The 14,197-nt window shown below is 40.4% G+C and overlaps 1 protein-coding gene across 4 annotated transcripts in view; it reads right to left on the bottom strand.

Annotated features, from left to right (window-relative positions):
* The window catches only part of Cenpu (centromere protein U), a 47,865-nt gene that overhangs the window by 20,661 nt on the left and 13,007 nt on the right, over nucleotides 1-14,197 (bottom strand). For 3 of the 4 annotated variants that reach the window (XM_070016407.1, XM_070016408.1, XM_070016405.1), the window contains exons 7-11: nucleotides 11,608-11,677; nucleotides 8,324-8,432; nucleotides 4,311-4,389; nucleotides 4,041-4,088; nucleotides 3,404-3,465 (exon numbers count right to left, since the gene is read on the bottom strand). In XM_070016407.1, coding sequence (XP_069872508.1) covers nucleotides 3,404-3,465; nucleotides 4,041-4,088; nucleotides 4,311-4,389; nucleotides 8,324-8,432; nucleotides 11,608-11,677 — 368 coding nt within the window. The remainder of the gene's footprint in view (nucleotides 1-3,403; nucleotides 3,466-4,040; nucleotides 4,089-4,310; nucleotides 4,390-8,323; nucleotides 8,433-11,607; nucleotides 11,678-14,197) is intronic. The other variant, XM_070016406.1, reaches the window with a different exon arrangement.

Genomic DNA, 14,197 nt, shown 5'->3' with positions numbered 1-14,197 from the left:
CCTGGCTAACATTTTTAATCTCAGCTAGGCACTGCAATTTAATAGTGAAAACACGGGCAAGAAGTCTTCCCCGGTTTTTATCAAAATCTCACCCAGTCCTGAGGTCTACACATAAAGCTGGTGGAAAAACTACCATAGCCTTGGGCTTAAATGCTTCATCTCTTGGTACCTCAGTTCCTTCAGCTATAAAATAAAAAGGCCAACTTGCATTTTATGGCCAATAAAAAAATAAGAAAGGCTGTCAATTTTTATTTTTCCAAGGAAAAATATTTTTTAAAAAACTATCTCTAAAACTAACCTTTCTGAGAGTCCTTTCAACAGTTCTTCACATTGAACCCCTGCAGCAGTAGCTGAGACTAATTAGAGAGCTCAGAGGGCAGCAGGCTGAGTCAGTGGCCTGCCTGAGTGCTGACACCCACCCCCGCCCCTAAACTCCCATCCACCTAGGAGTGCCTGAGTTACTCCCTGTGCTTTAGGATCTTCACATGCCACGCTGAGGTTTATTCTTACTATGCCTTTTCAAAACATACTTCAACTTCTGAAAAAATATCTAGGAAAGAAATAAGTGTTCAGACTTGTCTGCTCCCCTTGCACTAGCGACAAGCGTGACAAAGCAGGACTTACAAAGCTGTAACACCCCATCCCACAGGATGATCATGACAACTGGTGGTGGGCTTGTAGATGGAGGGCTGAAGGAAATGGTCTGCCTCAGAAGCTCTTCCACATTACTGTCATTCTTTACATACCTTTACTGTATTTTATTTGTCGTGGGGCTTGAATCTGGGCCTGAGCACTGTCTCTCAGCTCTTCAGCTCAAGGCTAGCGCTCTACCACTTGAACTACAGCGCCACTTCCGGTTTTCTGGTGGTATATCGGAGATAAGAGTTTCATGGACTTTCCTGCCTGGGCTGGCTTTGAACTGAGATCCTCCGATCTCAGCCTCCTGAGTAGCTAGGATTACAGGCGTGAACCGCCACTGGCGCCCGGCACTTTTAATTTTCTTATAATGACTTCGGCCAATGGAAACTTGATTATGGACCAGACCATAGACTAAATTTGAGCACCACTGGACTAAGCAATTTCTCCCTCTTAAGTTTTTATGGCAGTTTTAACATTTAAAACTTAATTACACTCTTGACACATACCAGCTCTTCTCTTCTCAAGCTTCCCCGCTCAATCTCCCTAGCTCAGTGCTGAGACCAGAAGGCAACTGCTCTATCACTGAGCCTCATCCCCCCCCATCTCAAGCTTGTGAAGCTCACTAAGAGGGAAAAACATAACTCTCCAGCTCACAAAGCAGTCCTGTCCTCAGAGGAGCACCAAGAACTTCTCATGGGCTTCCAGACTCCTGTGCGCTCCAGTCTTTTTAACCAGCCCATGGGGGTCACCCTGGCCTGGAAAAGCCGGCTAGGTCCTCCTGGCACAACACTTAGGAATAAAGATTAATGTGTGGGTCAGTCTAGGTGTATATCTGAACAATACAACATAGGAGTTGGGTATGGTGATACATAGATGTAATCCCAGCACTCAGGAGGTCAAGGCTAGCTCAGGTTACATAACAAAACAAGCGAACAACATAAATAGTAACACTTTCTGTATACCAGCCACCGTGAAGCACCTGCAGATGAATTCCCACACCTGCTCAGGTGTAGGTAATATGCCATATACAGAAGCAGGACTGGAAGAAGTAATTTGCTGAAGGTTTTCTAGAAAGTAGCAAGCAGAGGCTTCTTGCAACCCAGACAGTAATCGCGGAGTTTATGCATTAAGTCGTTAATAGGGCTGTCTAGGCCAGAGAGGAGGTGAACTAGAAAAGATCAATTCTAATTTCTCCTGAGCTGATGCATTCTGCAAACCCTGCTGTCACCAGGTGCCCAAGTGCAAATCCTAGTTCTTTTATGTTTTGGGTTTTTATTGTTTGGTTGGTTTTTTTGCCAGTCCTGGAGCTTGAACTCAGCTGGACACTGTCCTTGGGCTTCTTTTGCTCAAGGTTAGCACTCTATCACTTGAGCCATAGCATCACTTCCAGCTTCTTCAGTGTATGTGGTACTGAGGACTCAAACCCAGGGCTTCATGCATGCTAGGCAAGGACTCTATCACTAAGCCACATTCCCAGCCCATGCCTAGCACTGTTAATAATGACCTGTAGAAAAAAACCACTCCTCCATTGGACAAACTGTATTGTCCTTTTAGGTGAGCTCTCCTACAGGATTTTTCTTTTTAAAAATTATCTTTAGTTGTATAAAGGAGGTGTCACTTAACAAAGCAGTACATGAATACAGTATATCCTGATCTGTGTCATCGCCACCCCCAACCATTCCATCCCCTCTTATTCACCCCCTCCCTTCCATTTCTTAATTTTGTGGTATTTATAATAAATCCTTGACTGCATTCCCCCTCCTTCCTCTTTTTATTGTCTACCCCCATTCTCCTGGCCTTCCCCTTGCAAGTATTCATTTTTTGGTGCCTATTTTGTTGGGCTTTGACTTAATCTTTCTAAAAAATTGTATTGAGCTTTCTATAGCATCTATTATAATTTAATTCACTTGGAACTGCTTACATACCACCCAGTGTGTTTGCTTACAGATTCATAGGCACATTCTAGCTACTACTAATGAGAGAAACCATGCAACCTTTTGTTTCTCTGGGTCTGGCTTGCTTCACTTAATGTAATTCTTTCCAAGTCTTTCCATTTCCTTACAAGTGGTACAGTATCATTCTTTTCTAATAGATAAGTAAAATTCCATTGTGTGTGTATGTGTATATGTATATATATATATATATATACTTGTATATATGTGTGTATATATACAAGTATATGTATATATGTATATATACACATATATATATATACATGTATGTGTGTGTGTATATATATATGTATGTATATATATATATATATATATATATACACACACACATCATATTTTCTTTTTTTTTGGGGGGGGGGTCCGGTCATGGGGCCTGAACTCTGGGCCTGGGCACTGTCCCTCAGCTCTTCAGCTCAAGGCTAGCTCTCTACCACTTGAGCCACAGCGCCACTTCCGGCTTTTTTCTTTTTGCTTATGTGGTGCTGAGGAATCGAACCCAGGGCCTCAAGCATGCAACGTAAGTGCTCTACCACTGAGCCACCTTCCCAGCCCATACCATATTTTCTTAATCCATTTGTCCATTAAGGGGCATCTGGGCTGATTCCATATCTTGGCTATGGTAAACAGTGCTATAATGAACAGGGTTGTACTGTAGCCTTGTTTGTGTTCTATTGGATGCAGATGTCCAGGAGTTGGAATGGCTGGATCATAGGGTAGTTGTATGTTCTGTTTTTGTTTTTTTTTGAGGAACCTCCACACTGCTTTCTAGAGTGGTTGAATAAGCCTTCATTCACAGGATTTTAATATCTTACCGAAGCAATTCATCCTGGACTTCAATCAAACGCTGTCTTTTCTTTTCAATGCTGGTGATCGCCTAAGTAATACAATTTCTTGGTTAAATCCATAATACACTGCTACATACTGGAAGTGCAGAGGGAAATAAGATTGACTAGGTAGGGCTTAGAAGGTTTTCTTTAGCATTCTGGCAGGAATGTGAAGGTATGCCTTTGAAGGCAACTATGGGACTCTGGCCCCCCACCTAGCTCTCTTTTGCTCCCTGGTTCATGATGTTGAGTGGTTTTGTTTTGACACATGCTACCCTTATGATATACTGCTTTGCCAGAAGCTTGAAATCAGTGGGGCCAACTACTCATCAACTGGGACCTTCAAAGCTCTGAGCCAAAACTACGCTTTTCTCTTCATAAGATGATTACCTCAAGCATTTCATTATGGTGTTGGGAAGGCTAGCAAACAGATCCTTGTTCCTTAGCTTGCATTAATGTTACACACCCAATAAACCACAAGGTCAACTAATGAAAGTCTGACTAAAAAGCTAAGAATATTTTATACAAACTCTAAAGGTTACAAACCCCAGAGTTAAGTCTTTTACTTAATTTCACTTGTTAGTAATGCTTAACTTATCACCAAATGATTCTCTAAGTGACTTACCTTAGCATTCTTCCTTTTCAGGGTTTTCAGTGTGTGGACTTCTTTGAGCTACACAAAACAAAAATAAATCTGTGTATTTTCCAAATATATTTCCAAATACTAATTCAATTCATATATATCACACCTAGTTTAAAAATAATGTGAGATATGGGCAGTTCTCATGAGTTTATTTTCATATTTCCAGCAAATGCAAACTGTTCTTTTAAAAATAGTGTGCCATCCCAGGATAGGTCAAAAAACGTGTAGCAATAAATTTATCAGTGGGCTTACCATTCTGATGAGTTCTTCTTTAATGTTAAGGTAAAATTTGGTGACGGCTTCTTCACAAACTGCAGATTTGATTCTTTGTCTGCAAAGCAATTAAAAGGGAAGAGAGTCATCCTAGGTATTATAATGGGTTTTGAAAGGTGGGTTTCATTTGCTTAATATATAAACACACCATTTGGCATATATCATTTTAAACCTAAGATGGTGGCAATGTTTGACCTGTACCCCCTTTTAAAGTCCTTTAGGCTTAAAATATAAAATGCTGGCCTGGCACTGGTGACTCACATCTATAATTCTAGTTACTCAGGAGGCTAGGATAAGAGGATCACAGTTCAAAGCTAGCTCCAGACAAGAGAGTTTGAGACTCTTATCTCCAGTTGACCACAAAAAACCCAGGAGTAGAACTGTGGCTCAAATGGTAAACGTGCCAGCTTAGAGCAACGAAGCCCAGGCCCAGAGTTCAAGCCTTAGTACTGGCAAACATATACAAAACAAAAACAAAAAGGACTGAGGGACATAGCTGTAGTGGTAGAGTACCTACCTAGCAAGTACAAAAGTACAAGAACTCAAACTCAAGTCCCAGCACACAAAAAAGAAAATACTTTTTGGGTAAAGATGAACACTGGAAACATGCCTCAACCAAACAAAACACAACAAAAAAATATTTTTCCCAAGTCCTTTGAGGAGCCATCCCCCGCATTGGCTAATTCCATAGCCCAACATGGTTAGAGTCAGTTCTAATCCTTCCTTACTGCCTGCCCTAATGACCAGCAGATCTGACTCTTCCTCTAGCAGCTGGGGAAATGACTGGATGGCATGTTTTAACTAACAACCAGTAAGCAGTCGTATTTTTTTTTTTTTTTTTTTGAGTCCAGTCGTGGGGCCTGAACTCTAGGCCTGGGTGCTGTCCCTCAGCTCTTCAGCTCAAGGCTAGCGCTCTACCACTTGAGCCACAGCGCCACTTCCAGCTTTTTTCTTTTTGCTTATGTGGTGCTGAGGAATCGAACCCAGGACGTCAGGCATGCAAGGCAAGCGCTCTACCACTGAGCCACCTTCCCAGCCCCAGTCGTAAGTATTTTTACCATCCATAAACATGGAATTTCTGTCCATTTATATAGTTCTTCAATAGTTTCTTCCATCAATTTTGTAGTTTTCTTTGTAAGTATCTTGTATCTATTTTGTTAGATATATATATCTAAGTATCATGTCTTATTTTGGAGGTTGCTACTTTAAATTTTTTTTATGTCTTTTTAATGTCAAATTCTCCAGTCCTTACTAGGAATACACAAAAGCAACTGACTATTTTATATCTTGCAAAACCTCAGATGTCATCTGAGGACAAAGACCATTTTGTTTCTTCTTTCCCAGTCTATATTTTCATTTTTCTTGTCTTATTGCCTTTTTCCTGGTCTTGGTTGGAAATCTTCTGGTTTGTCATCATTAAGTATGGTACTCACTATAAGCTCTTGCTGTAATCATATATTGCATGAGTTTATTTATTTATTTTGTCAGTCTTGGGGCTTGAACTCTGGGCCTGGGTACTGTCCCTGAGCTCTTCAGCTCAAGGCAAGTACTCTACCACTTGAGCCACAGTGCCACTTCAGTTTTCTTGTGGTTAATTGGAGATAAGAGTCTCATGAACTTTCCTGCCTGGACTGGCTTTGAACCGTGATTCTCAGATCTCAGCCTCTTGAGTAGCTGGGATTACAGGTGTGAACCACTGGTGTCAGCAAGTTTTTTTTTTTTTTTTTAATTTTGGCATATTTGAGACTTTCTAAATAAATAATGATGCCACATAGTACCTTTTAAATATGTTAAAAACAATAGCAAGAGAGAAAAAAAAACACTGTGTCCCTATCTTGGGGTTCATTTCACTTATCATCTTATATGGTCATATGTATATAGCTTTTGACTTTTTCTGCTTGTCCTAGACTTATACTAGTTATTGCAAGTAACAGTATAACCTCTGTTTTCACTGTATTTGATGTCGGTGCCCTGCATCTTGTATATACATTTTTCTAATTTGGGGAGGGGAAGGGAAAAAACAAAATGTTGAAATAAGGATACAAGTTAACCCATTATAACAATGAGATGTACAAGACACTATGTTGAAAATGAACTTTACAACGTGGGGGTGGGGAGGGAGGAGTTGAGGAAGAAAGGGATAGTAGGGGAAAAACAAAGGAGGAGGTAACAATGCTCGATAGGAAATGTACTCATTAGCCTATTCATTTAACTGTAACCCTTCCATACGGAATTTTTACAATAAAAAATATAAAAAATAATAATTTCTTCTAAGGACAGAGACCGTTTTATTTCTTTCCCAATCTATGCTTTCATTTTTCTCATCTTACTATGTTATGTAAAACTTCCAGGAAGTTAAACAGGAAGGAGACATTCTTGCCTTTGCCTGATTGGAAGTCTTCTGGTTTGTCATCATTAAGTATGGTGCTCACTATAAGCTGTTGGTAAATATTCTTTATCGTGTTAAAGATGCTTTCCCTGATTTTACTGAGGTTTAATTATAAATAGGTTCTGGGTTTTTGGCCAGTGTTTTTCTTGTACTTATTAACATCATATCAATGCACTCAGGGCACTAACCTCAGTCATCCCCCTCCTTGTCCCTTGCCCAATCTCCTTGCTCTCAGATATCCGCTACAGCCCCCTCAAAGACCTTTGTGCCCTGATGCTGTCCATCCAAGGCAGGATTCCCCTATCTTTCTGTCACCAGTGAAATCACCCTGGATCACAGTTGGAATACTACTTTGTACATTCTGATAGGTGTGAAGTATGGAAACATTTTCTTCACCACTCTGGTAAAAATACAGAACAAATTATCCCATTAAGCCAGCCCTGGTGGCTCACGCCTGTAATCCTAGCTAATCAGGAGGCTGGAATCTCAGGACTGCGGTTTGAAGTTAGTCTGAGAAGGACAGTCCACAAGACTCCAAAAAAAGAAAAAAAAAATCTAAAAAAGCTGAAAATACAACTGGGGCTCAAAAGGTAGAATGCTAGCCTTGAGCAAAATAAGCTCAAAGACAACACTCAGGCCCTGAGTTCAAGCCCCAGGACTGGCATGCACATACACAAACAAAAAACTCCAAAACCAAAGTACAACATTAGTCATGTTTAAGCATACAGTAGTGTTAACTATATACAGTACTGTTGGATAGTTGTGTTTTACAACACATCTCTAGGTTAGGGGTATATAGATGTCTCCAAGGCCCACCAGTATCTTTTAAAGCATTGTTAAAGAAATATCTTCCCTCCACTAGAACTGGAGCAAGCAGTCCGCCGAGCCTTTCATGGTTCTTCCCCAGAGCTCTTGAATGTTCCCTACACAAGCTCTGCCAAATCAAATGCACGAGATGGGCCCCGCGCCCTGGCTCACTGGGGGCATCCTCCTAGGCTGCAAGTCTAACATTCCTGGACATCATTCTCATGATGCTCCTCACCCTGGTGGCAACGTTGATTCTAGAGGCAAATCTCTCCGGGGAGTGTGAGAGGAACTAGACTTGGTTTTGGAGAGAGCCGCGGAATATTCCCAATGTGAATGCTGAGTAGCAGACAGGAATTCCTCAGTTCTCACCATTTTCTGCTTCCTCTCCATCCCTGTCCCTTCCCAGCATTGTGATATATGAGCCTCTTAGCCCCTGACGTGACACTCTGGGAACAGATCTATTGTTGATGCCATTCTGTGCCCACCTCCATGCCTGTTGCTCACAGGAGCTGACAGCGTCAGCTGTGGCCTTTCTCTACACCCACTGTAAAGCCAACAGCTGGGAGAGGGAGGGCAATTCACAACCATTTTAAACGCAAAACACATCAGATCAGAGAGTCGATTGGAAACATTTTAGAACAGATGACCATAAGTCTAATACATGAATACTGGAGTATCATGGAAAGGTTCAAATGTAATGATAATGAAAACACACATCAAAGTCTGTGGGATGAGCAAAAGCAGCACCTTCTTCAAGGGCCGTTGATCGGTCCAGGCCTCACAGCCAATGACTTACTTATATTGCAGGAAGATTTTCTCAAATGCAGACAAAATAATATCCAACTCCATGATGTCACTGGCTTTCCTTCCTTCTAGACACCAAATATGCATACTCTCAGAAGTATCTAGAATGTTAAGACAAGTCAATTTAATAAACTGATTATTCATGATTTGGTTCTAGATCCAGGCTTCTGAAAGCCTGAAACAAGATGGCCCAAGAGCACCCCAGAAGAGCTATATTCGCTCCTTCCTTCCCATCGAAATCCTACTGTCAACCTGCTGTGTCTGTATTTACTAGTTTGCTGTTACCCAACATCCACTGGTGATACAGCTCTTCTCCGTTTGCTTATTCCCCAAATTTTAATTTGATAGGCCTTGTGTTGAGAACATCATGCTTATTGAGTATATTTATTTAAAATACACTGGATGAGCAGTCTAGAGATTTAAGTCCCATTCTGAGTTTCGTTCTCACTCATTCTGAGATGAGTTTCCTCAATGGGAAAAGAATGAAATAAAACATATCCTGCAAGTAAAACAATATCTGTGAATGTATTTATGAAGACTATATAGGTGTGATTATCAGACATTTTCTAACAAACACCCACATTTTCTATATAAAGTTAAATGTCTGGCAGATAAGTCAACTCTTTTTCCTTAATTAATTCCTATTGCTAGTGAGCTTCCTGATTCAATTCAATGCTTCCAGATCCAAGTTCAATGTGGGGCTGTGGTGCATCCATGACAGCTGAAATTCTTTGCTTTGCTATTCTTCCCCTTTCCCCTTCCCTTCAAGTCTGGCTTGATCAATAACTAGGACCTGAAGGAGCAATGCTGGGCAGCTCCAAGACCATCGTAAGTGAACTGCAGTTTCTAACTTTCACCTCCTTCAGTGCTCCCTCTCATGTCAACCATCACATGAAACTCTGACTACCAAACCACAGGTGAGCCAAGCTACAGGCACAAAAGAACAGTATGCACAGGAGCTCCAAGGCACAGACATGTGAAAAGAACTCTCAGACCTGCCACCCCAGCCCAGTCACCCACTGAATGTGCAGAATGGCCCAAAGCAAGATTCTGGGGAGATCAAATGGTGGTGGTTGTAGGTCTGGGGTTGGCAGATTTATTCTGTCCACTGCTAGGTAGTAAGTACTGTTGCCTTTGTGATGCATGCCCATGATCCCAGCTATGGTAATAAGTATAAATAGGGGGATCATGGTAGCCAAATGCAAGATCCTATCTCAAAAATAACCAAAACATTCAGGGATGGGGGCGTGCTCAAGCAGTAGAGCACCTATGATCAAACACAAAGCCTTGCATTCAAATCCCAGTGCCACCAAAAACCCCAAAACACTGGCTGGGCTCACTTAAGGCATAATCTAAAAATTAACTTTTTTGTCTTTAAACCTGGTAAGAAGAGTAGTACCTATATCTCACATGTTTTTGAGGATGATATCAAACAATATGACACATAATAAACAGCCCAGTATTAGTGAAAGCCACTCTTGCTTCTAGGACAAACACAATACCAATCCAATTCAGCCACCATCCTGTCTCCTGAATCTCTATTCACCTAAGCCCAGTACCAGGATCTTTAGAAAACTAGTAATCAGTAAAAAGCAGTCCAGCTTTTGCAAAGTAAGCAATACCTAAAGGGATTATTAATCCAAATCAAATCACCCTTACCTCACAGGACCAATCGTTGATTAAGATCTATATATAATCTCTGAATGGAACATTTTTTGTTTTGACTTAGAATTTGCTTTCTAATGTGATTTATTTTGCATAGAGTTATATATGTGATATAAACATGAACAAAAGCTGTAGGCATGCCTTCAGAACAGATTAATAAGAAGGTTCACAAGGATCTGAACACTATGTACACCGCTAACCCCAGAACATTCCCTGCCTGCCTTGTTGTAGTTGCCACTCTGAATTGAGTTTATCATTGTTCAATCCTACTGCACATGAACATAATCCTAAGCAATGTAAGGTTCTACGTGCTTTTGACTGTTTTATATTTATACTGATGCACTTTTGTATTCTGTTCCTGTGCAGTGGATGTCAACCAATCATGAACTGGAACCTCCAAACCGTGAGCCACAATGAACTGTTTTTCTTTTATAAGTAAATTATCTTAGGTATTTTATTAAGTAACTGAAATCTGACTAACACAGAAATGGAGTCTCTTCAACAGCTTGCTGTACTGTTTTGCTCTTCTGTGATAGTCTAATGGTGTCCCATTTCCCCTTTTTCTTTTTTCTTTCTTTCTTTTTGTGCCAGTACCAGGGTCTGAACTCAGGGATCTGGCACTTTCCTTTGGTTTGCTTATATGACTAGTGTTCTACTACTTGAGCCATACCTCCAGTCCAGCATTTTGCTGGTTTAATGGAGTTGGAGTCTCTCAGGATTTTATGCTTGGGCTGCCTATGAACTTCAGCAACTCTATTTACCAAGATAAATAAAAACATGTTCACACACACACACACACACACACACGCATACACAAAAAAGTATTAAAAAGTTCATAGTGGCTTTATTCATAATAGCCAAACCTGGAAACAATTGTCCATCAATGAAAATGGATAAATTGTGGTTGGGTGACACAATGAATGCTACTAAGCAATAAAAGTGACTCAAAACAGTATGAGTAAATCTCAAAACATTGTATACTACTTGATTCTATCAATATTCTGGAACATGTAAATTAATGGATGATAGAAAAACAATCTTCAAAAAAATTGTCTCTGGTAATGATGGCAGGGACTGATATTCAAGAGTTATGGGGCGGGGGATCTTTCTAGAACAATAGTGTATTTGGATAATGGCCTGAATTATATACATTTGCATTTTCCAAGACTCCATGGTGGTTTCACACTTAAAAATCTGGGATTTCATTGTCTATACATTTTAATGGAAAGGGAAAAAAAAACTATAAACCAACATTGAACTCTAGTTAATGATGCATAAACTTAGGGATTTCAGAAGAAGTGTACTATACCTGTAATTTATTTTAAGCTGTCTTAAGAAATTAAAATGGATTAACTGACAGATAAGGGATATGGCCAGTATAATAAAAGGTACTTTAAAAACTGAGGTAATAGGAATATCAATACAGTAATAATTCTTTCAAATTGGTTTTATGTTGAAATTTTTCATCATAAAATGTTAGAAAAAATGTTACTCAAAGTCATATTTTTAATTTTTAAAAGCAAAATTTTATGAGTTTTCGTAAAAGCTTAGGAATGGATGTGTTTCCTGAACATCTGTATGAGAAACTACATATAAACACTCATCTGGTACCTGAGTCTGTGGCTTCATTTCTTGGTTTTTTCTTTTTGCCTGGAACCACGGTCCTTTTTCTCTGAGTCTTCTACCAAAAAATGAATTTTAAAAAAGGTTGTTGTTTTTTTTTTTAAAAAAAACATGATTAAAAAGACAACATTACCAAACTCAAAATATTTTAGCTATATTTCTCATTTAGTCCTAAATTATCATATTAGTCATATAAATTACATACATAAAACATTGAAAAATTAAAACTTTCAGTTGATGAATATCTCTAGAAGGGAAAAAGTGGAAGTCTTATTAACATAACAATGAAATAGATGGGCAAAGTGGCAATAATAGTAATAATAGTAGTAATAATAATACAAGTAGTTGGGGCTGGGAATGTGGCTTAATGCTAATAGAGTGCTTGCTTAGCATGCATGAAGCCCTAGGTTTGATTCCTCAGGACCATATAAACAGAAAAAGCCAGAAGTAGTGCTGTGGCTCAAGTGGTAGAGTGCTAGCCTTGAGCAAAAGCAGCTCAGGGACAGTGCCCAGGCCCTGAGTTCAAGGCTCAGGACTGGCAAAAAAAAAAAAAAAGAAAAAAAGAAAAAGAAAAAAAATACCAGCAGTGGAAAGGAAGGCAGGCTGAGTGTCGTAGCTCAGCCTGCACTATGACAGAGCAAGACCCTGTCTCAAAAAAAAAAGAAAAGTCAACAAAGAAGTTCCCAACAAAAAAAAGATAACGTGAATAGAATCAGCTCAAAGTTTTATTTAATGTGATATGGTGAAGTACCAGCTCTTATGGCTCTCTGGGAGAAGAAAGATGGCTCTCCTTCAACCTTTGCCCAAAATTCTTTGGTTGGCCACCAAAGAAAACTGACATAAAGCAGATCAATAGGAGAAAAGCAGTATTTAATTACTTGCACATGTACGGCACAGGAGACAGGAAGCAGAGTCAGATGACTGAAGCTACATCCTGAGCTACAAAAAGGAATGGGAGGCTGAGGGGCATGTGAGAGCTGGGGTCACCAAAGTTATGAAGAAGGGAGGAGAGAAGAGTAGGGCGAAGGAATGTGCCCTCATGGTAAATGGTCCCCTGGCAGCCCACTTCCTGCTACAGATACTTTTACTCCACAGATTCCCATTACAGCTGTCAATTTCCTGTATAAAGGCACAGCTTTTAGAGCCACCCTTATGCCTGCAGTTTCTCGGAATAATCAGCTGGAAATGTGCCACTGATGCGCACTGGGGGTGAACTATTCTGGCCCATTTTAGAGGAATGTCAGGAGTCTCCACGCTCTTGTCATGAACAACCATGAAATGAGGGAAGGAGTGGTAACTTTATTTAGACAAGACAAGAGGCAACATGGGTTTTCTGAAAAGGGGGAGACTGGGATCCCAATGAGCCCAGTGGATACCTTGCCCCTATGTTTGTGGACAACTTCCAGACAGCTGCAGAGCAGCTGAAGCCCAAGGGCAGCCTGGTAATCCCATTCAACTGGAGGGGCAGGCATGGAGAACAGGGAAGCCGAGGCTCCTCGGAGGAGCTGCTCAGACAATCAGGACTCTGTCCAGGAGTCCCTGGGAGGCCATCAGGCAGTGCTGTCTATGTACAGGATGAGTATAAGAAGTTTCCAGAAAAAGTGCTATATGCGATTAAAGACCTAACAGCCTAAGACAGGAAGTGTTGGGAGAAATTAGATGTAGAACAACTGGTTAATTCCTGTGTGGCAAGCAGAAACACTACACTTAGGAATAAAAAGTATAAACTATTCACTCTCAGACATGGTCATATTGCTCTGAACAGGATAAACTCTGGATCTTAGGAGAAGGATACAAAAAGAACTATCTTTTGCCAAAGGATCCCAGTCTATAAAGTGAATTACATTGCAATGCCATTTATAGGAGAGAGACAGAGGACATGCCTACCCAAAAAGGCTCCACGTGGACAGTAATTAACAAACAGCTTGAGAAATTACACTGCTCTAGAGAGTAAGGCAGACCCACCCCAACAAAGCCTAAAAGCAAGCTCTGACCACATCCACCAAGAAACAGAGAGGAAGTGGTTATAAAACTGTAAGATGACTTGAATAATTCTTCCCCTTGAGCATGAACAGCACCTTTGACATGATGGCCACTTCCTTGATAATACACAGTGTAGTATTCTGGAGAGTCTCCAGCTGGCTTTGAAGATACTGGCCACAACATTTTCATAGGTCACAATATTCTGATTGGTCTGTGGCCTATAAGAGTAGAGAGATCCCAGGCTCCAACTAGAGAGGAAATGGACACCTCATTCTTACAGCTGTAAGGAACTGAATTCAACCAGCAACTTGAAAACTCTTTGATGAGGGCATTGGATCTCAGAGGAAATATCAGTCCTGAGATATAGACCTTGATTCCAGCCTTAAATGGCCCTGAACTGAGAAGCTGGCTATGTTGATCCCAGTCTTCTGACCTATAGGAACTGTGAGGTAATAAATGAATGTTATTTTAAGCCACTATATTTGTGGCAATTTGTTACAAAGCAATTGAGAACCTATATAGAAACTGAGCCCCAACAAGTAACAGATGCTTAGTAAATACCTTAAACTTTCTACAAGTTGACCCTAATAAGGTA

The sequence above is a fragment of the Dipodomys merriami genome, unplaced genomic scaffold, assembly GCF_024711535.1.
Source record: "Dipodomys merriami isolate MVZ:Mamm:240054 unplaced genomic scaffold, mDipMer1.0.p SCAF_12, whole genome shotgun sequence".
Lineage (NCBI taxonomy): Eukaryota > Metazoa > Chordata > Mammalia > Rodentia > Heteromyidae > Dipodomys > Dipodomys merriami.
Note: the sequence above shows the minus strand (reverse complement) of the source record. Positions and strands in the feature narration are given on the sequence as shown.